This window comes from Bombina bombina, chromosome 2 (assembly GCF_027579735.1).
Source record: "Bombina bombina isolate aBomBom1 chromosome 2, aBomBom1.pri, whole genome shotgun sequence".
NCBI classification, from domain to species: Eukaryota; Metazoa; Chordata; class Amphibia; order Anura; family Bombinatoridae; genus Bombina; species Bombina bombina.
The window spans coordinates 11,541,415-11,565,926 of NC_069500.1; the positions used below are offsets into that span (position 1 = coordinate 11,541,415).

The window sequence follows — 24,512 nt, forward strand, 5'->3', positions numbered from 1 at the left end:
TGTACACAAACACACTGTAGCAAGTGATACCCATATATGTAGGTAACACAGTAGCACAGGGTGCGGCACATCAGTGATCTATGTGTGATTATTCACTAGTGACACACACAGCTTGTGATCTAATGTCTGTACACAAATACACTGTAGCAAGTGATACTCAGATAAATAGGTAACACAATAGCACAGGGTGCAGCACATCAGTGATCTATGTGTGATTATTCACTAGTGACACACACAGCTTGTGATCTAATGTCTGTACACAAACACACTGTAGCAAGTGATACTCAGGTAAGCAGGTAACACAGTAGCACAGGGTGCGGCACATCAGTGATCTATGTGTGATTATTCACTAGTGACACACACAGCTTGTGATCTAATGTCTGTACACAAACACACTGTAGCAAGTGATACTCAGATAAATAGGTAACTCAATAGCACAGGGTGAGGCACATCAGTGATCTAGGTGTGATTATTCACTAGTGACACACACAGCTTGTGATCTAATGTCTGTACACAAACACACTGTAGCAAGTGATACCCATATATGTAGGTAACACAGTAGCACAGGGTGCGGCACATCAGTGATCTATGTGTGATTATTCACTAGTGACACACACAGCTTGTGATCTAATGTCTGTACACAAACACACTGTAGCAAGTGATACTCAGATAAATAGGTAACACAATAGCACAGGGTGCAGCACATCAGTGATCTATGTGTGATTATTCACTAGTGACACACACAGCTTGTGATCTAATGTCTGTACACAAACACACTGTAGCAAGTGATACTTAGATAAATAGGTAACACAATAGCACAGGGTGCAGCACATCAGTGATCTATGTGTGATTATTCACTAGTGACACACACAGCTTGTGATCTAATGTCTGTACACAAACACACTGTAGCAAGTGATACTCAGGTAAGCAGGTAACACAGTAGCACAGGGTGCGGCACATCAGTGATCTATGTGTGATTATTCACTAGTGACACACACAGCTTGTGATCTAATGTCTGTACACAAATACACTGTAGCAAGTGATACTCAGATAAACAGGTAACACAATAGCACAGGGTGCGGCACATCAGTGATCTATGTGTGATTATTCACTAGTGACACACACAGCTTGTGATCTAATGTCTGTACACAAATACTCTGTGGCAAGTGATACTCAGATAAGCAGGTAACACAGTAGCACAGGGTGCGGCACATCAGTGATCTATGTGTGATTATTCACTAGTGACACACAGTTTGTGATCTAATGTCTGTACACAAACACACTGTAGCAAGTGATACTCATATATGTAGGTAACACAATAGCACAGGGTGCAGCACATCAGTGATCTATGTGTGATTATTCACTAGTGACACACACAGCTTGTGATCTAATGTCTGTACACAAACACACTGTAGCAAGTGATAATCAGATAAGCAGGTAACACAGTAGCACAGGGTGCGGCACATCAGTGATCTATGTGTGATTATTCACTAGTGACACACACAGCTTGTGATCTAATGTCTGTACACAAACACACTGTAGCAAGTGATAATCAGATAAATAGGTAACTCAATAGCACAGGGTGAGGCACATCAGTGATCTAGGTGTGATTATTCACTAGTGACACACACAGCTTGTGATCTAATGTCTGTACACAAACACACTGTAGCAAGTGATACCCATATATGTAGGTAACACAGTAGCACAGGGTGCGGCACATCAGTGATCTATGTGTGATTATTCACTAGTGACACACACAGCTTGTGATCTAATGTCTGTACACAAATACACTGTAGCAAGTGATACTCAGATAAATAGGTAACACAGTAGCACAGGGTGCGGCACATCAGTGATCTATGTGTGATTATTCACTAGTGACACACACAGCTTGTGATCTAATGTCTGTACACAAACACACTGTAGCAAGTGATACTCAGGTAAGCAGGTAACACAGTAGCACAGGGTGCGGCACATCAGTGATCTATGTGTGATTATTCACTAGTGACACACACAGCTTGTGATCTAATGTCTGTACACAAACACACTGTAGCAAGTGATACTCAGATAAATAGGTAACACAGTAGCACAGGGTGCGGCACATCAGTGATCTATGTGTGATTATTCACTAGTGACACACACAGCTTGTGATCTAATGTCTGTACACAAACACACTGTAGCAAGTGATAATCAGATAAATAGGTAACACAGTAGCACAGGGTGTGGCACATCAGTGATCTATGTGTGATTATTCACTAGTGACACACACAGCTTGTGATCTAATGTCTGTACACAAACACACTGTAGCAAGTGATACTCAGATAAATAGGTAACACAATAGCACAGGGTGAGGCACATCAGTGATCTAGGTGTGATTATTCACTAGTGACACACACAGCTTGTGATCTAATGTCTGTACACAAACACACTGTAGCAAGTGATACTCAGATAAATAGGTAACTCAATTGCACAGGGTGAGGCACATCAGTGATCTAGGTGTGATTATTCACTAGTGACACACACAGCTTGTGATCTAATGTCTGTACACAAACACACTGTAGCAAGTGATACCCATATATGTAGGTAACACAGTAGCACAGGGTGCGGCACATCAGTGATCTATGTGTGATTATTCACTAGTGACACACACAGCTTGTGATCTAATGTCTGTACACAAATACACTGTAGCAAGTGATACTCAGATAAATAGGTAACACAGTAGCACAGGGTGCGGCACATCAGTGATCTATGTGTTATTATTCACTAGTGACACACACTGCTTGTGATCTAATGTCTGTACACAAACACACTGTAGCAAGTGATACTCATATATGTAGGTAACACAATAGCACAGGGTGCGGCACATCAGTGATCTATGTGTGATTATTCACTAGTGACACACACAGCTTGTGATCTAATGTCTGTACACAAACACACTGTAGCAAGTGATACTCAGATAAATAGGTAACACAATAGCACAGGGTGCGGCACATCAGTGATCTATGTGTGATTATTCACTAGTGACACACACAGCTTGTGATCTAATGTCTGTACACAAACACACTGTAGCAAGTGATACGCAGATAAATAGGTAACACAATAGCACAGGGTGCGGCACATCAGTGATCTATGTGTGATTATTCACTAGTGACACACACAGCTTGTGATCTAATGTCTGTACACAAACACACTGTAGCAAGTGATACTCAGATAAATAGGTAACACAATAGCACAGGGTGCAGCACATCAGTGATCTATGTGTGATTATTCACTAGTGACACACACAGCTTGTGATCTAATGTCTGTACACAAACACACTGTAGCAAGTGATACTCAGATAAATAGGTAACACAATAGCACAGGGTGCAGCACATCAGTGATCTATGTGTGATTATTCACTAGTGACACACACAGCTTGTGATCTAATGTCTGTACACAAATACACTGTAGCAAGTGATACTCAGATAAACAGGTATCACAATAGCACAGGGTGCGGCACATCAGTGATCTATGTGTGATTATTCACTAGTAACACACACAGCTTGTGATCTAATGTCTGTACACAAACACACTGTAGCAAGTGATACTCAGATAAGCAGGTAACACAGTAGCACAGGGTGCGGCACATCAGTGATCTATGTGTGATTATTCACTAGTTTAAACCTTGCTACAAATCCTATGATCTCAGCAGTTGTGATTCATCTAAATTATTTTATACTACAACATAGTATCTTTGACATTACACACACACAGCTTGTGATCTAATATCTGTACACAAACACACTGTAGCAAGTGATACTCAGATAAGCAGGTAACACAATAGCACAGGGTGCGGCACATCAGTGATCTATGTGTGATTATTCACTAGTGACACACACAGCTTGTGATCTAATGTCTGTACACAAACACACTGTAGCAAGTGATACTCAGATAAGCAGGTAAATCAATAGCACAGGGTGCGGCACATCAGTGATCTATGTGTGATTATTCACTAGTGACACACAGCTTGTGATCTAATGTCTGTACACAAACACACTGTAGCAAGTGATACTCAGATAAACAGGTAACTCAATAGCACAGGGTGCGGCACATCAGTGATCTATGTGTGATTATTCAGTAGTGACACACACAGCTTGTGATCTAATGTCTGTACACAAACACACTGTAGCAAGTGATACTCAGATAAGCAGGTAACACAGTAGCACAGGGTGAGGCACATCAGTGATCTATGTGTGATTATTCACTAGTGACACACAGCTTGTGATCTAATGTCTGTACACAAACATACTGTAGCAAGTGATACTCAGATAAACAGGTAACTCAATAGCACAGGGTGCGGCACATCAGTGATCTATGTGTGATTATTCACTAGTGACACACACAGCTTGTGATCTAATGTCTGTACACAAATACTCTGTAGCAAGTGATACTCAGATAAGCAGGTAACACAGTAGCACAGGGTGAGGCACATCAGTGATCTATGTGTGATTATTCACTAGTGACACACAGCTTGTGATCTAATGTCTGTACACAAACATACTGTAGCAAGTGATACTCAGATAAACAGGTAACTCAATAGCACAGGGTGCGGCACATCAGTGATCTATGTGTGATTATTCACTAGTGACACACACAGCTTGTGATCTAATGTCTGTACACAAACACACTGTAGCAAGTGATACTCAGATAAGCAGGTAACACAATAGCACAGGGTGCAGCACATCAGTGATCTATGTGTGATTATTCACTAGTGACACACACAGCTTGTGATCTAATGTCTGTACACAAACACACTGTAGCAAGTGATACTCAGATAAATATGTAACACAGTATCACAGGGTGCGGCATATCAGTGATCTATGTGTGATTATTCACTAGTGACACACAGCTTGTGATCTAATGTCTGTACACAAACACACTGTAGCAAGTGATACTCAGATACGCAGGTAACACAGTAGCACAGGGTGCGGCACATCAGTGATCTATGTGTGATTATTCACTAGTGACACACAGCTTGTGATCTAATGTCTGTACACAAACACACTGTAGCAAGTGATAATAAGATAAGCAGGTAACACAGTAGCACAGGGTGCGGCACATCAGTGATCTAGGTGTGATTATTCACTAGTGACACACACAGCTTGTGATCTAATGTCTGTACACAAACACACTGTAGCAAGTGATACTCAGATAAACAGGTAACACAGTAGCACAGGGTGCGGCACATCAGTGATCTATGTGTGATTATTCACTAGTGACACACACACAGCTTGTGATCTAATGTGTGATCTAAACAAACACACTGTAGCAAGTGATAATAAGATAAGCAGGTAACACAGTAGCACAGGGTGCAGCACATCAGTGATCTATGTGTGATTATTCACTAGTGACACACACACAGCTTGTGATCTAATGTCTGTACACAAACACACTGTAGCAAGTGATACTCAGGTAAGCAGGTAACACAGTAGCACAGGGTGCGGCACATCAGTGATCTATGTGTGATTATTCACTAGTGACACACACACAGCTTGTGATCTAATGTCTGTACACAAACACACTGTAGCAAGTGATACTCAGGTAAGCAGGTAACACAGTAGCACAGGGTGCGGCACATCAGTGATCTAGGTGTGATTATTCACTAGTTACACACACAGCTTGTGATCTAATGTCTGTACACAAACACACTGTAGCAAGTGATACTCAGATAAACAGGTAACACAGTAGCACAGGGTGCGGCACATTAGTGATCTATGTGTGATTATTCACTAGTGACACACACAGCTTGTGATCTAATGTCTGTACACAAACACACTGTAGCAAGTGATAATAAGATAAGCAGGTAACACAGTAGCACAGGGTGCGGCACATCAGTGATCTATGTGTGATTATTCACTAGTGACACACACAGCTTGTGATCTAATGTCTGTACACAAACACACTGTAGCAAGTGATACTCAGATAAACATGTAACACAGTAGCACAGGGTGCGGCACATCAGTGATCTATGTGTGATTATTCACTAGTGACACACACAGTTTGTGATCTAATGTCTGTACACAAACACACTGTAGCAAGTGATACTCAGATAAGCAGGTAACACAGTAGCACAGGGTGCAGCACATCAGTGATCTATGTGTGATTATTCACTAGTGACACACACAGCTTGTGATCTAATGTCTGTACACAAACACACTGTAGCAAGTTATACTCAGATAAACATGTAACACAATAGCACAGGGTGCGGCACATCAGTGATCTATGTGTGATTATTCACTAGTGACACACACAGCTTGTGATCTAATGTCTGTACACAAACACACTGTAGCAAGTGATACTCAGATGCGCAGGTTACACAATAACACAGGGTGCGGCACATCAGTGATCTATGTGTGATTATTCACTAGTGACACACACAGCTTGTGATCTAATGTCTGTACACAAACACACTGTAGCAAGTGATACTCAGATAAGTAGGTAACACAATAGCACAGGGTGCGGCACATCAGTGATCTATGTGTGATTATTCAGTAATGACACACACAGCTTGTGATCTAATTTCTGTACACAAACACACTGTAGCAAGTGATACTCAGATAAGCAGGTAACACAGTAGCACAGGGTGCAGCACATCAGTGATCTATGTGTGATTATTCACTAGTGACACACACAGCTTGTGATCTAATGTCTGTACACAAACACACTGTAGCAAGTGATACTCAGATAAGTAGGTAACACAATAGCACAGGGTGCAGCACATCAGTGATCTATGTGTGATTATTCACTAGTGACACACATAGCTTGTGATCTAATGTCTGTACACAAACAGACTGTAGCAAGTGATACTCAGATAAGCAAGTAACACAGTAGCACAGGGTGCGGCACATCATTGATCTATGTGTGATTATTCACTAGTGACACACACAGCTTGTGATCTAATGTCTGTACACAAACACACTGTAGCAAGTGATACTCAGATAAGCAGGTAACACAGTAGCACAGGGTGCGGCACATCAGTGATCTATGTGTGATTATTCACTAGTGACACACACAGCTTGTGATCTAATGTCTGTACACAAACACACTGTAGCAAGTGACACTCAGATAAATAGGTAACACAGTAGCACAGGGTGCGGCACAGCAGTGATCTATGTGTGATTATTCACTAGTGACACACACAGCTTGTGATCTAATGTCTGTACACAAACACACTGTAGCAAGTGATACTCAGATTAACAGGTAACACAGTAGCACAGGGTGCGGCACATCAGTGATCTATGTGTGATTATTCACTAGTGACACACACAGCTTGTGATCTAATGTCTGTACACAAACACACTGTAGCAAGTGACACTCAGATAAATAGGTAACACAGTAGCACAGGGTGCGGCACAGCAGTGATCTATGTGTGATTATTCAGTAGTGACACACACACAGCTTGTGATCTAATATCTGTACACAAACACACTGTAGCAAGTGATACTCAGATAAACAGGTAACACAGTAGCACAGGGTGCGGCACATCAGTGATCAATGTGTAATTATTCACTAGTGACACACAGCTTGTGATCTAATGTCTGTACACAAACACACTGTAGCAAGTGATACTCAGATTAACAGGTAACACAGTAGCACAGGGTGCGGCACATCAGTGATCTATGTGTGATTATTCACTAGTGACACACACAGCTTGTGATCTAATGTCTGTACACAAACACACTGTAGCAAGTGATACTCAGATAAACAGGTAACACAGTAGCACAGGGTGCGGCACATCAGTGATCAATGTGTGATTATTCACTAGTGACACACAGCTTGTGATCTAATGTCTGTACACAAACACACTGTAGCAAGTGATACGCAGATAAATAGGTAACACAGTAGCACAGGGTGTGGCACATCAGTGATCTATGTGTGATTATTCACTAGTGACACACACAGCTTGTGATCTAATGTCTGTACACAAACACACTGTAGCAAGTGATACTCAGATAAACAGGTAACACAGTAGCACAGGGTGCGGCACATCAGTGATCAATGTGTGATTATTCACTAGTGACACACAGCTTGTGATCTAATGTCTGTACACAAACACACTGTAGCAAGTGATACGCAGATAAATAGGTAACACAGTAGCACAAGGTGCGGCACATCAGTGATCTATTTGTGATTATTCACTAGTGACACACACAGCTTGTGATCTAATGTCTGTACACAAATACACTGTAGCAAGTGATACTCAGATAAGTAGGTAACACAATAGCACAGGGTGCAGCACATCAGTGATCTATGTGTGATTATTCACTAGTGACACACACAGCTTGTGATCTAATGTCTGTACACAAACACACTGTAGCAAGTGATAATCAGATAAATAGGTAACTCAATAGCACAGGGTGAGGCACATCAGTGATCTAGGTGTGATTATTCACTAGTGACACACACAGCTTGTGATCTAATGTCTGTACACAAACACACTGTAGCAAGTGATACCCATATATGTAGGTAACACAGTAGCACAGGGTGCGCACATCAGTGATCTATGTGTGATTATTCACTAGTGACACACACAGCTTGTGATCTAATGTCTGTACACAAATACACTGTAGCAAGTGATACTCAGATAAATAGGTAACACAATAGCACAGGGTGCAGCACATCAGTGATCTATGTGTGATTATTCACTAGTGACACACACAGCTTGTGATCTAATGTCTGTACACAACACACTGTAGCAAGTGATACTCAGATAAACATGTAACACAATAGCACAGGGTGCGGCACATCAGTGATCTATGTGTGATTATTCACTAGTGACACACACAGCTTGTGATCTAATGTCTGTACACAAACACACTGTAGCAAGTGATACCCATATATGTAGGTAACACAGTAGCACAGGGTGCGGCACATCAGTGATCTATGTGTGATTATTCACTAGTGACACACACAGCTTGTGATCTAATGTCTGTACACAAACACACTGTAGCAAGTGATACTCAGATAAATAGGTAACACAGTAGCACAGGGTGCGGCACATCAGTGATCTATGTGTGATTATTCACTAGTGACACACACAGCTTGTGATCTAATGTCTGTACACAAACACACTGTAGCAAGTGATACCCATATATGTAGGTAACACAGTAGCACAGGGTGCGGCACATCAGTGATCTATGTGTGATTATTCACTAGTGACACACACAGCTTGTGATCTAATGTCTGTACACAAATACACTGTAGCAAGTGATACTCAGATAAATAGGTAACACAATAGCACAGGGTGCAGCACATCAGTGATCTATGTGTGATTATTCACTAGTGACACACACAGCTTGTGATCTAATGTCTGTACACAAACACACTGTAGCAAGTGATACTCAGGTAAGCAGGTAACACAGTAGCACAGGGTGCGGCACATCAGTGATCTATGTGTGATTATTCACTAGTGACACACACAGCTTGTGATCTAATGTCTGTACACAAACACACTGTAGCAAGTGATACTCAGATAAATAGGTAACTCAATAGCACAGGGTGAGGCACATCAGTGATCTAGGTGTGATTATTCACTAGTGACACACACAGCTTGTGATCTAATGTCTGTACACAAACACACTGTAGCAAGTGATACCCATATATGTAGGTAACACAGTAGCACAGGGTGCGGCACATCAGTGATCTATGTGTGATTATTCACTAGTGACACACACAGCTTGTGATCTAATGTCTGTACACAAATACACTGTAGCAAGTGATACTCAGATAAATAGGTAACACAATAGCACAGGGTGCAGCACATCAGTGATCTATGTGTGATTATTCACTAGTGACACACACAGCTTGTGATCTAATGTCTGTACACAAACACACTGTAGCAAGTGATACTTAGATAAATAGGTAACACAATAGCACAGGGTGCAGCACATCAGTGATCTATGTGTGATTATTCACTAGTGACACACACAGCTTGTGATCTAATGTCTGTACACAAACACACTGTAGCAAGTGATACTCAGGTAAGCAGGTAACACAGTAGCACAGGGTGCGGCACATCAGTGATCTATGTGTGATTATTCACTAGTGACACACACAGCTTGTGATCTAATGTCTGTACACAAATACACTGTAGCAAGTGATACTCAGATAAACAGGTAACACAATAGCACAGGGTGCGGCACATCAGTGATCTATGTGTGATTATTCACTAGTGACACACACAGCTTGTGATCTAATGTCTGTACACAAATACTCTGTGGCAAGTGATACTCAGATAAGCAGGTAACACAGTAGCACAGGGTGCGGCACATCAGTGATCTATGTGTGATTATTCACTAGTGACACACAGTTTGTGATCTAATGTCTGTACACAAACACACTGTAGCAAGTGATACTCATATATGTAGGTAACACAATAGCACAGGGTGCAGCACATCAGTGATCTATGTGTGATTATTCACTAGTGACACACACAGCTTGTGATCTAATGTCTGTACACAAACACACTGTAGCAAGTGATAATCAGATAAGCAGGTAACACAGTAGCACAGGGTGCGGCACATCAGTGATCTATGTGTGATTATTCACTAGTGACACACACAGCTTGTGATCTAATGTCTGTACACAAACACACTGTAGCAAGTGATAATCAGATAAATAGGTAACTCAATAGCACAGGGTGAGGCACATCAGTGATCTAGGTGTGATTATTCACTAGTGACACACACAGCTTGTGATCTAATGTCTGTACACAAACACACTGTAGCAAGTGATACCCATATATGTAGGTAACACAGTAGCACAGGGTGCGGCACATCAGTGATCTATGTGTGATTATTCACTAGTGACACACACAGCTTGTGATCTAATGTCTGTACACAAATACACTGTAGCAAGTGATACTCAGATAAATAGGTAACACAGTAGCACAGGGTGCGGCACATCAGTGATCTATGTGTGATTATTCACTAGTGACACACACAGCTTGTGATCTAATGTCTGTACACAAACACACTGTAGCAAGTGATACTCAGGTAAGCAGGTAACACAGTAGCACAGGGTGCGGCACATCAGTGATCTATGTGTGATTATTCACTAGTGACACACACAGCTTGTGATCTAATGTCTGTACACAAACACACTGTAGCAAGTGATACTCAGATAAATAGGTAACACAGTAGCACAGGGTGCGGCACATCAGTGATCTATGTGTGATTATTCACTAGTGACACACACAGCTTGTGATCTAATGTCTGTACACAAACACACTGTAGCAAGTGATAATCAGATAAATAGGTAACACAGTAGCACAGGGTGTGGCACATCAGTGATCTATGTGTGATTATTCACTAGTGACACACACAGCTTGTGATCTAATGTCTGTACACAAACACACTGTAGCAAGTGATACTCAGATAAATAGGTAACACAATAGCACAGGGTGAGGCACATCAGTGATCTAGGTGTGATTATTCACTAGTGACACACACAGCTTGTGATCTAATGTCTGTACACAAACACACTGTAGCAAGTGATACTCAGATAAATAGGTAACTCAATTGCACAGGGTGAGGCACATCAGTGATCTAGGTGTGATTATTCACTAGTGACACACACAGCTTGTGATCTAATGTCTGTACACAAACACACTGTAGCAAGTGATACCCATATATGTAGGTAACACAGTAGCACAGGGTGCGGCACATCAGTGATCTATGTGTGATTATTCACTAGTGACACACACAGCTTGTGATCTAATGTCTGTACACAAATACACTGTAGCAAGTGATACTCAGATAAATAGGTAACACAGTAGCACAGGGTGCGGCACATCAGTGATCTATGTGTTATTATTCACTAGTGACACACACTGCTTGTGATCTAATGTCTGTACACAAACACACTGTAGCAAGTGATACTCATATATGTAGGTAACACAATAGCACAGGGTGCGGCACATCAGTGATCTATGTGTGATTATTCACTAGTGACACACACAGCTTGTGATCTAATGTCTGTACACAAACACACTGTAGCAAGTGATACGCAGATAAATAGGTAACACAATAGCACAGGGTGCGGCACATCAGTGATCTATGTGTGATTATTCACTAGTGACACACACAGCTTGTGATCTAATGTCTGTACACAAACACACTGTAGCAAGTGATACGCAGATAAATAGGTAACACAATAGCACAGGGTGCGGCACATCAGTGATCTATGTGTGATTATTCACTAGTGACACACACAGCTTGTGATCTAATGTCTGTACACAAACACACTGTAGCAAGTGATACTCAGATAAATAGGTAACACAATAGCACAGGGTGCAGCACATCAGTGATCTATGTGTGATTATTCACTAGTGACACACACAGCTTGTGATCTAATGTCTGTACACAAACACACTGTAGCAAGTGATACTCAGATAAATAGGTAACACAATAGCACAGGGTGCAGCACATCAGTGATCTATGTGTGATTATTCACTAGTGACACACACAGCTTGTGATCTAATGTCTGTACACAAATACACTGTAGCAAGTGATACTCAGATAAACAGGTAACACAATAGCACAGGGTGCGGCACATCAGTGATCTATGTGTGATTATTCACTAGTAACACACACAGCTTGTGATCTAATGTCTGTACACAAACACACTGTAGCAAGTGATACTCAGATAAGCAGGTAACACAATAGCACAGGGTGCGGCACATCAGTGATCTATGTGTGATTATTCACTAGTGACACACACAGCTTGTGATCTAATGTCTGTACACAAATACTCTGTAGCAAGTGATACTCAGATAAGCAGGTAACACAGTAGCACAGGGTGCGGCACATCAGTGATCTATGTGTGATTATTCACTAGTGACACACAGTTTGTGATCTAATGTCTGTACACAAACACACTGTAGCAAGTGATACTCAGATAAGCAGGTAACACAGTAGCACAGGGTGCGGCACATCAGTGATCTATGTGTGATTATTCACTAGTGACACACACAGCTTGTGATCTAATGTCTGTACACAAACACACTGTAGCAAGTGATACTCAGATAAGCAGGTAACTCAGTAGTACAGGGTGCGGCACATCAGTGATCTATGTGTGATTATTCACTAGTGACACACACAGCTTGTGATCTAATGTCTGTACACAAACACACTGTAGCAAGTGATAATCAGATAAGCAGGTAACACAGTAGCACAGGGTGCGGCACATCAGTGATCTATGTGTGATTATTCACTAGTGACACACACAGCTTGTGATCTAATGTCTGTACACAAATACACTGTAGCAAGTGATATTCAGGTAAGCAGGTAACACAGTAGCACAGGGTGTGTGTGTGCATATATATGTGTGTGTGTGCTTGTTTGTGTGCGTTTATCTGTATAATTTGTCTGTGCACCAGTGTATAAGCGTGGGCATATATATGTGTGTGTGTGCGTGTTTGTGTGCGTTTATCTGTATAATTTGTCTGTGCACCAGTGTATAAGCGTGTGCATATATATGTGTGTGTGTGCATGTTTGTGTGCATTTATTTTATAGGTAAGTATTTAGTTTTAAATAGGAATAATTTATTTAATGATAGTGTAGTGTTAGGTGTAATTGTAACTTAGGTTAGTTTTTAGTTTACAGGTAAATGTCTCTTTATTTTAGCTAGGTAAGCTATTAAATAGTTAATAACTATTTAATAGCTATTGTACCTAGTTAAAATAAATTGAAATTTGCCTGTAAAATAAAAATAAATCCTAAGATAGCTACAATATAATTATTATTTATATTGTAGCTATATTAGGGTTTATTTTAAAGGTAAGTAGTTAGTTTTAAATAGGATTAATTTAGTTAATAATATAAATATTATTAAGATTTATTTAATTAATATTTAAGTTAGGGGGGTGTTAGGGTTAGTGTTAGACTTAGGTTTAGGGCTTAATAATTTTATTACAGTGGCGGCGGTGTAGGGGGGGCAGGTTAGGGGTTTATAAATTTATTATAGGTGGCCGGGAGCGGCGGTTTAGGGGTTAATCTATTTATTTAGTTACGGCGAGGTCCGGGATCGGCAGGATAGGGGTTAATAACTTTATTATAGAGGGCAGCGGTATAGGGGGGGCAGGATAGCGATTACTAGGTATAATGTAGGTGGCGGCGTTGTCCGGGAGCGGCGGTTTAGGGGTTAATACATTTATAAGAGTTGCGGCGGGGTCTAGGAGCGGCGGTTTAGGGGTTAATAACTTTATTGAGTTGCGGGGGGCTCCGGGGGCGCCGGTATAGGGGGTAGAACAGTGTAGTTAGTGTGGGTGTTTAGTGACAGGCTAGCAAGAAAGCTGTCAAAAAGCCGAAGAGCAGCGAGATCGGATGAGTGATAACTCTCACAGTCCGCTGCTCATCGCCCCGTACTTGGTGCGCGGCTTTTTGACAGCTTTTTTGATAACTTAGGCGAAATTTTGCAGGTCCGCGGCGGCGATGATAGGCGAGCTTAGGCGGGCGTATTGAACCGGCGAAGGCAGATAAGTAGACGCGTTGATAACTACCCCCCCATATATGTTTCACTCCACATGTATACTTAGTATAGTATTCAAAGTTCCTAAGTGTGTTTTTATTGTACTTCCTATTTTATTTTGAACTTAATAAATGTTAAATTTTAACTTTTCTCTTGCCCACAAGTTTAATTTTTCATGTAAGCTGTTTATATCATATCAGCTAATTTAACTGTCAATTAGTATATAACCCAGAGTGCTATATGTGTATTCTTTTCACGAGGAAGGTTTTCTCCTTTCTTGGACGTGTATAATTTGTCAGTGTATAAGCGTGTGCATATGTGTGTGTGTGCATGTTTGTGTGCGTTTATCTGTATAATTTGTCTGTACATCTGTGTATAAGCGTGTGCATATGTGTGTGTGCGTGTTTGTGTGCGTTTATCTGTATAATTTGTCTGTACATCCGTGTATAAGCGTGTGCATATATATGTGTGTGTGTGCATGTTTGTGTGCGTTTATCTGTATAATTTGTCTGTACATCCGTGTATAAGCGTGTGCATATATATGTGTGTGTGTGCATGTTTGTGTGCGTTTATCTGTATAATTTGTCTGTGCACCAGTGTGTAAGTGTGTGCATATATATGTGTGTGTGTGCGTGTTTGTGTGCGTTTATCTGTATAATTTGTCTGTGCACCAGTGTATAAGCGTGTGCATATATTTGTGTGTGTGCGTTTATCTGTATAATTTGTCCGTGCACCAGTGTGTAAGTGTGTGCATATATATGTGTGTGTGTGCGTGTTTGTGTGCGTTTATCTGTATAATTTGTCTGTACACCAGTGTATAAGCGTGTGCATATATATGTGTTTGTGTGCGTTTATCTGTATAATTTGTCTGTGCACCAGTGTGTAAGTGTGTGCATATATATGTGTGTGTGTGCGTGTTTGTGTGCGATTATCTGTATAATTTGTCTGTGCACCAGTGTGTAAGTGTGTGCATATATATGTATGTGTGTGCGTGTTTGTGTGCATTTATCTGTATAATTTGTCTGTGCACCAGTGTATAAGCGTGTGCATATATATGTGTGTGTGTGCGTTTATCTGTATAATTTGTCCGTGCACCAGTGTGTAAGTGTGTGCATATATATGTGTGTGTGTGCGTGTTTGTGTGCGTTTATCTGTATAATTTGTCTGTGCACCAGTGTATAAGCGTGTGCATATATATGTGTGTGTGTGCGTGTTTGTGTGCGTTTATCTGTATAATTTGTCTGTGCACCAGTGTATAAGCGTGGGCATATATATGTGTGTGTGTGCGTGTTTGTGTGCGATTATCTGTATAATTTGTCTGTGCACCAGTGTGTAAGTGTGTGCATATATATGTGTGTGTGTGCGTGTTTGTGTGCGTTTATCTGTATAATTTGTCTGTGCACCAGTGTATAAGCGTGTGCATATGTGTGTGTGTGCATTTTTGTGTGCGTTTATCTGTATAATTTGTCTGTGCACCAGTGTATAAGCGTGTGCATATGTGTGTGTGTGCATTTTTGTGTGCGTTTATCTGTATAATTTGTCTGTGCACCAGTGTATAAGCGTGTGCATATGTGTGTGTTCGTGTTTGTGTACATTTATCTGTATAATTTGTCTGTGCACCAGTGTATAAGTGTGTGCATATATATGTATGTGTGTGTGTGTTTGTGTGCGTTTATCTGTATAATTTGTCTGTGCACCAGTGTGTAAGTGTGTGCATATATATGTGTGTGTGTGCATGCTTGTGTGGGTTTATCTGTATAATTTGTCTGTGCACCAGTGTATAAGCGTGTGCATATATATGTGTGTGTGTGCATGTTTGTGTGCGTTTATCTGTATAATTTGTCTGTACATCCGTGTATAAGCGTGTGCATATATATGTGTGTGTGTGCATGTTTGTGTGCGTTTATCTGTATAATTTGTCTGTGCACCAGTGTGTAAGTGTGTGCATATATATGTATGTGTGTGCGTGTTTGTGTGCATTTATCTGTATAATTTGTCTGTGCACCAGTGTATAAGCGTGTGCATATATATGTATGTGTGTGTGTGTTTGTGTGCGATTATCTGTATAATTTGTCTGTACATCCGTGTATAAGCGTGTGCATATATATGTATGTGTGTGTGTGTTTGTGTGCGATTATCTGTATAATTTGTCTGTGCACCAGTGTGTAAGTGTGTGCATATATATGTATGTGTGTGTGCATGTTTGTGTGCGTTTATCAGTATAATTTGTCTGTGCACCAGTGTGTAAGTGTGTGCATATATATGTATGTGTGTGTGTGTTTGTGTGCGATTATCTGTATAATTTGTCTGTGCACCAGTGTGTAAGTGTGTGCATATATATGTATGTGTGTGCGTGTTTGTGTGCATTTATCTGTATAATTTGTCAGTGCACCAGTGTATAAGCGTGTGCATATATATGTATGTGTGTGTGCATGTTTGTGTGCGTTTATCAGTATAATTTGTCTGTGCACCAGTGTGTAAGCGTGTGCATATATATGTGTGTGTGTGCATGTTTGTGTGCGTTTATCTGTATAATCTGTCTGTGCACCAGTGTGTAAGTGTGTGCATATATATGTGTGTGTGTGCATGTTTGTGTGCGTTTATCTGTATAATTTGTCTGTGCACCAGTGTGTAAGCGTGTGCATATATATGTGTGTGTGTGCATGTTTGTGTGCGTTTATCTGTATAATTTGTCTGTGCACCAGTGTATAAGCGTGTGCATATATTTGTGTGTGTGCATGTTTGTGTGCGTTTATCTGTATAATTTGTCTGTGCACCAGTGTGTAAGTGTGTGCATATATATGTGTGTGTGTGCGTGTTTGTGTGCATTTATCTGTATAATTTGTCTGTGCACCAGTGTATAAGTATGTGCATATATATGTATGTGTGTGCGTGTTTGTGTGCGTTTATCTGTATAATTTGTCTGTGCACCAGTGTGTAAGTGTGTGCATATATATGTATGTGTGTGCGTGTTTGTGTGCGTTTATCTGTATAATTTGTCTGTGCACCAGTGTATAAGCGTGTGCATATATATGTGTGTGTGTGCATGTTTGTGTGCGTTTATCAGTATAATTTGTCTGTGCACCAGTGTATAAGCGTGTGCATATATTTAGTTATGGTACTGGACACAGGTCACTGGTTATTTAGTTGTGGTACTGGACACATGTGCCTGGTTATTTAGTTGTGGTACTGGACACATGCCCCTGGTTATTTAGTTGTGGTACTGGACACATGTCCCTGGTTATTTAGTTGTTGTACTGGACACATGTCTCTGGTTATTTAGTTGTGGTACTGGACACATGTCCCTGGTTATTTAGTTGTGGTACTGGACACATGTCCCTGGTTATTTAGTTGTGGTACTGGACACATGTCCCTGGTTATTTAGTTGTGGTACTGGACACATGTCCCTGGTTATTTAGTTGTGGTACTGGACACATGTCCCTGGTTATTTAGTTGTGGTACTGGACACATGCCCCTGGTTATTTAGTTGTGGTACTGGCCACATGTCCCTGGTAATTTAGTTGTGGTACTGGACACATGTCCCTGTTTATTTAGTTGTGGTACTGGACACATGACCCTGGTTATTTAGTTGTGGTACTGGACACATGTCCCTGGTTATTTAGTTGTGGTACTGGACACATGCCCCTGGTAATTTAGCTGTGGTACTGGGCACATGTCCCTGGTTATTTAGTTGTGGTACTGGGCACATGTCCCCGGTCCAGGTTGTTTCAAATGAATGAAATAAATATGAGATAAAACTATAGGTGATGGAATTATGGGGCAGCAAAAAAAGCTTAATACTGAACACTCTGCACTGTCAATTTATTTATCTATTTTTTTGTTGTTGTTGTTCACCTTAAATTGTGTTGCAGATTAAAGTTGGTGAGAAGCATGGATGCACGTGCATTAGTGTAATGGGTACAAGAAAGAGTAATGCTAAACCAGGAAGGAACAATGGTTCAGTAGCTTGTTCTATGGCAAGTTACCACCCAAGAGCAGCCTCTTTAGCCCAAGATCAGTCCAGCCCCCCCAAAAAACAGGCAAAGCTCCTCTTAATGAGGAACATGACGACTCCAGACAATCATTTGAACCTTCTGTGGGCCTTATTAATGAGTTGCAGCCATATCCCTCGACAGAGTCCACATCTGGTTTACCCATCATCCCTAGGGAGTCTTTCCCCAGGGTCATAATAAAAAATACAAACAAGAGAAACACTCAACAAAGAACAAAGAACAGCTCAGTAGCTTGTTCTCTGGTGAGTCACTACCTGGAACCAGCCTCTTTAAGTGAGATGATATTTCTACTATATCATGCATTATCTAACTGTTTTAAGCAATGACATAGTCACATAATTTGAAATACTTTATGTATGGGCTTCAATATTGTTGGATAATACATATTACAGGTATGCCTCTTTAAGTGGGTGGATGATTTTGCACTGTGTGGGGGAGGTGGATATATAGCCTATAAATATGTTAATGTGAGAGTGGAGGACTAGGGTCTATGAATAAGGCATAGCCGAAACACGTAAGAACTAGTCCTTTCACTCTTTGTTTTTCGGATGCTTTTGATCTCAATTAAATTGAGTTTGCATTTACCTCCCTGCATATGAGCCTGTATATTTTGTTATTACCAGCCTCTTTTAACCCAATTGTGCCTTTGAAACAGAGCATATTTGGACTAAAAGAGGCAGCTCCTACAGTAGGTGGTGACTCACCAGAGAACAAGCTCTTGAGCTGCTGTTCATTCCTGGTTGAACGCTCCTCTCTCTGTATGTATTTGTATTATGATTCTAGTGAAAGTCTCCAAAAAGCTAATGAGGGAAATCAGACATGGACTCCTTGCCCAATGTACCTAGAGAGATAAGACTGCAACTCACTGAAGAGGAAGAGAAGGCTGAAACAATTATCTTACAGAATAGCATTGTCTGGTATTTTGTGGCTGGACTGATGTGTATAGGTGGGATCAGAATTATTTACTTCAGGAAAGTTCTCCTTTGTGAAAAGCACAACTGGGCTAAAAGGGACTGGTCCTAGGTGGTAACTCACCATAGAACAAGATACAGAGCTATTGTTCCTTCCTGGCGAGCACTTCTCTCTCTGTACATTATGTGTTTGTGCCATGAGATCTGCTTGTTTTGCACAGTGGGACCTACATATGTGTGTATTGTGCACTCAGTGTTATCATACCATTGTGGATTATCCTGCTGGGTCATTTAGATGACCACATATAGGTTATGTAGACCTGTTGATGGACCAGTCACTTTCCAGAAGAAGGTGCATCTAGGTAAAGTAGAAAATGTGCATGGTCATTATGAGGGGTGTTTTTGTCATGGAAAGATGTAGTCTGGATGTTATGAGCAGTGTGTGTGAGTGACCTCATTAGACATACCATAACTAAACTTTGTTTATATCTCTCATGTTCCTTCTGTCCAGCTGTGAGAGTGACCTCATTAGACATACCATAACTAAACTTTATATCTCTCATGTTCCTTCTGTCCAGCTGTGAGAGTGACCTCATTAGACATACCATAACTAAACTTTATATCTCTCATGTTCCTTCTGTCCAGCTGTGAGAGTGACCTCATTAGACATACCATAACTAAACTTTATATCTCTCATGTTCCTTCTGTCCAGCTGTGAGAGTGACCTCATTAGACATACCATAACTAAACTTTATATCTCTCATGTTCCTTCTGTCCAGCTGTGAGAGTGACCTCATTAGACATACCATAACTAAACTTTATATCTCTCATGTTCCTTCTGTCCAGCTGTGAGAGTGACCTCATTAGACATACCATAACTAAACTTTATATCTCTCATGTTCCTTCTGTCCAGCTGTGAGAGTGACCTCATTAGACATACCATAACTAAACTTTATATCTCTCATGTTCCTTCTGTCCAGCTGTGAGAGTGACCTCATTAGACATACCATAACTAAACTTTATATCTCTCATGTTCCTTCTGTCCAGCTGTGAGAGTGACCTCATTAGACATACCATAACTAAACTTTATATCTCTCATGTTCCTTCTGTCCAGCTGTGAGAGTGACCTCATTAGACATACCATAACTAAACTTTATATCTCTCATGTTCCTTCTGTCCAGCTGTGAGAGTGACCTCATTAGACATACCATAACTAAACTTTATATCTCTCATGTTCCTTCTGTCCAGCTGTGAGAGTGACCTCATTAGACAGACCATAACTAAACTTTATATCTCTCATGTTCCTTCTGTCCAGCTGTGAGAGTGACCTCATTAGACATACCATAACTAAACTTTATATCTCTCATGTTCCTTCTGTCCAGCTGTGAGAGTGACCTCATTAGACATACCATAACTAAACTTTATATCTCTCATGTTCCTTCTGTCCAGCTGTGAGAGTGACCTCATTAGACAGACCATAACTAAACTTTATATCTCTCATGTTCCTTCTGTCCAGCTGTGAGAGTGACCTCATTAGACATACCATAACTAAACTTTATATCTCTCATGTTCCTTCTGTCCAGCTGTGAGAGTGACCTCATTAGACATACCATAACTAAACTTTATATCTCTCATGTTCCTTCTGTCCAGCTGTGAGAGTGACCTCATTAGACATACCATAACTAAACTTTATATCTCTCATGTTCCTTCTGTCCAGCTGTGAGAGTGACCTCATTAGACAGACCATAACTAAACTTTATATCTCTCATGTTCCTTCTGTCCAGCTGTGAGAGTGACCTCATTAGACATACCATAACTAAACTTTATATCTCTCATGTTCCTTCTGTCCAGCTGTGAGAGTGACCTCATTAGACATACCATAACTAAACTTTATATCTCTCATGTTCCTTCTGTCCAGCTGTGAGAGTGACCTCATTAGACAGACCATAACTAAACTTTATATCTCTCATGTTCCTTCTGTCCAGCTGTGAGAGTGACCTCATTAGACATACCATAACTAAACTTTATATCTCTCATGTTCCTTCTGTCCAGCTGTGAGAGTGACCTCATTAGACATACCATAACTAAACTTTATATCTCTCATGTTCCTTCTGTCCAGCTGTGAGAGTGACCTCATTAGACATACCATAACTAAACTTTATATCTCTCATGTTCCTTCTGTCCAGCTGTGAGAGTGACCTCATTAGACATACCATAACTAAACTTTATATCTCTCATGTTCCTTCTGTCCAGCTGTGAGAGTGATCTCATTAGACATACCATAACTAAACTTTATATCTCTCATGTTCCTTCTGTCCAGCTGTGAGAGTGACCTCATTAGACATACCATAACTAAACTTTATATCTCTCATGTTCCTTCTGTCCAGCTGTGAGAGTGACCTCATTAGACATACCATAACTAAACTTTATATCTCTCATGTTCCTTCTGTCCAGCTGTGAGAGTGACCTCATTAGACATACCATAACTAAACTTTATATCTCTCATGTTCCTTCTGTCCAGCTGTGAGAGTGACCTCATTAGACAGACCATAACTAAACTTTATATCTCTCATGTTCCTTCTGTCCAGCTGTGAGAGTGACCTCATTAGACATACCATAACTAAACTTTATATCTCTCATGTTCCTTCTGTCCAGCTGTGAGAGTGACCTCATTAGACATACCATAACTAAACTTTATATCTCTCATGTTCCTTCTGTCCAGCTGTGAGAGTGACCTCATTAGACAGACCATAACTAAACTTTATATCTCTCATGTTCCTTCTGTCCAGCTGTGAGAGTGACCTCATTAGACATACCATAACTAAACTTTATATCTCTCATGTTCCTTCTGTCCAGCTGTGAGAGTGACCTCATTAGACATACCATAACTAAACTTTATATCTCTCATGTTCCTTCTGTCCAGCTGTGAGAGTGACCTCATTAGACATACCATAACTAAACTTTATATCTCTCATGTTCCTTCTGTCCAGCTGTGAGAGTGACCTCATTAGACATACCATAACTAAACTTTATATCTCTCATGTTCCTTCTGTCCAGCTGTGAGAGTGACCTCATTAGACAGACCATAACTAAACTTTATATCTCTCATGTTCCTTCTGTCCAGCTGTGAGAGTGACCTCATTAGACATACCATAACTAAACTTTATATCTCTCATGTTCCTTCTGTCCAGCTGTGAGAGTGACCTCATTAGACATACCATAACTAAACTTTATATCTCTCATGTTCCTTCTGTCCAGCTGTGAGAGTGACCTCATTAGACATACCATAACTAAACTTTATATCTCTCATGTTCCTTCTGTCCAGCTGTGAGAGTGACCTCATTAGACATACCATAACTAAACTTTATATCTCTCATGTTCCTTCTGTCCAGCTGTGAGAGTGACCGGAAAAATTTAAATTTAGCAAAACAGCGCTCAGACAAGGATCTCAGAAGTACAAAATCATCTCTTTCTGACACAAATACACAGTTAAAGGCTACAAAGGACAACCTGACTAAAAAAGACACTGAATTATCTGATACAAAAAAGAAACTGTCACAAACCCAACTTGAGCTGAAAGAAAGCAAGCGACTGTCGGGCTTGTGTGATCAGGATCGGTCGGCCATGAGCCTGCGTTTAAGGAATGCCCAGAAGTGTCTTAGCCTACACTGTAAGTACCAGCAGGGTAAGTGGGCAGTGAGGTGAGGTCATTTGTATTATTCTATCTAGACATAAAAGAGTACAGGGAAGGCTATGGGGCCGAATAATCAAGGTCTGAATGGAGCTTGATGCCCCTTGTTTAAGGTGAGACTTCAGGCTTGCTGGAAACAGAAGTCATGAAGCAGCGGTCTAAAGACCACTGCCCCATAACTTGTCCGCCTGCTCTAAGGAGACGGACAGAAATCTAATTGATCGAATACGATTGGGATGATTGACACCCCCTGCTAGCGGCTGATTGGCCGTGAATCTGCAGGGGGCGGCATTGCACCAGCAGTTCACAAGAACTGCTGGTGCAATGATAAATGCCGAGAGTGTGTTATTGGCATTTATCTATGTGCAGCGGACATGATACGCTATATCGGATAACGTCCGCTCGCACCATAGTAAATAGGCACCTTATATTATCTATTTAAAGAGCTGAGTGGCATTTATGGGGTGTGTTTTTTTCTGGGGTCCGACTGATATACAAGAGGAAAGCTGTATACTTATCAACTGATTTTCATTGGACAGTCCCAGTCTTTACAGTATCAACTGACCTAAAACACTCACGTAATAAGTTCAGAAATCCCAGGTTTATCATTTAGTATAAACAATATAAAATTAATAATATTAGAAATACAATAATGTGTCACATATTAACTGAGATCAAGGTGAAATATAATTTTTTATTTACTTGTGCAATTTGAAAGGGACAAGAAACACCAAATTTCTCTTCATGAGTCAGATACAACAAACAACTATACACAAGTTTCCAGTTCACTTCTATTATGAAATTTGCTTTATTCTCTTGGTATCCTTTCTTGAAGGAGCAGCAATGCACTACTAGGAGCTAGCAGAACACATAAGTTGTGCATTATTGCTCCTGAGCCTATTAGGTATGATTGTCAACAAAGGTTGCCAAAAACAACAAAGGATGTTGTATCTGATTCATGAGAGAAAAATTCTGGGTTTTATGGCCCTTTAATTTCCAGCAGATTATGCTGTTCTGGAGGCTCCTAAAGCTGCACACAGGTCCTCTATGGGTGTTTTAGAGTGAAGTGGAGAGTGTGGGGTATTGCAAGCCATAGGTGTGTGTGACCAATACTCCTGTATTCTGCTTAGTTCTTTGTTCTACTGCAAAGGGTCCCTGAAATGTTTAAAATGCTGTAAACTGATCTTTTCAATTTTATCTATAAGTATCCGCTTACAGTTTTACTGTTTAATTCACTTTTGTTGTATAGAAAGAAAAAATATCAGAAGTCTCTAACTAATGTATTTATAGCAAGCCCTTTGTGCTGTGTGACCTATAATACGCAGTTATTAATGCGTCTAATGTATTTATAGCAAGCCCTATGTGCTGTGTGACCTATAATATTCAGTTAT

General features: G+C 40.6%; 1 protein-coding gene across 1 annotated transcript in view; it reads left to right on the top strand.

Annotated features, from left to right (window-relative positions):
* LOC128646838 (centromere protein F) overlaps positions 1-24,186 on the top strand; it is a 131,744-nt gene extending 107,558 nt beyond the window's left edge. Inside the window, exons 6-7 of the mRNA XM_053699637.1 lie at positions 22,823-23,115; positions 24,125-24,186. Coding sequence (XP_053555612.1) covers positions 22,823-23,115; positions 24,125-24,186 — 355 coding nt within the window. The remainder of the gene's footprint in view (positions 1-22,822; positions 23,116-24,124) is intronic.
* Positions 24,187-24,512: the final 326 nt, after the last annotated feature.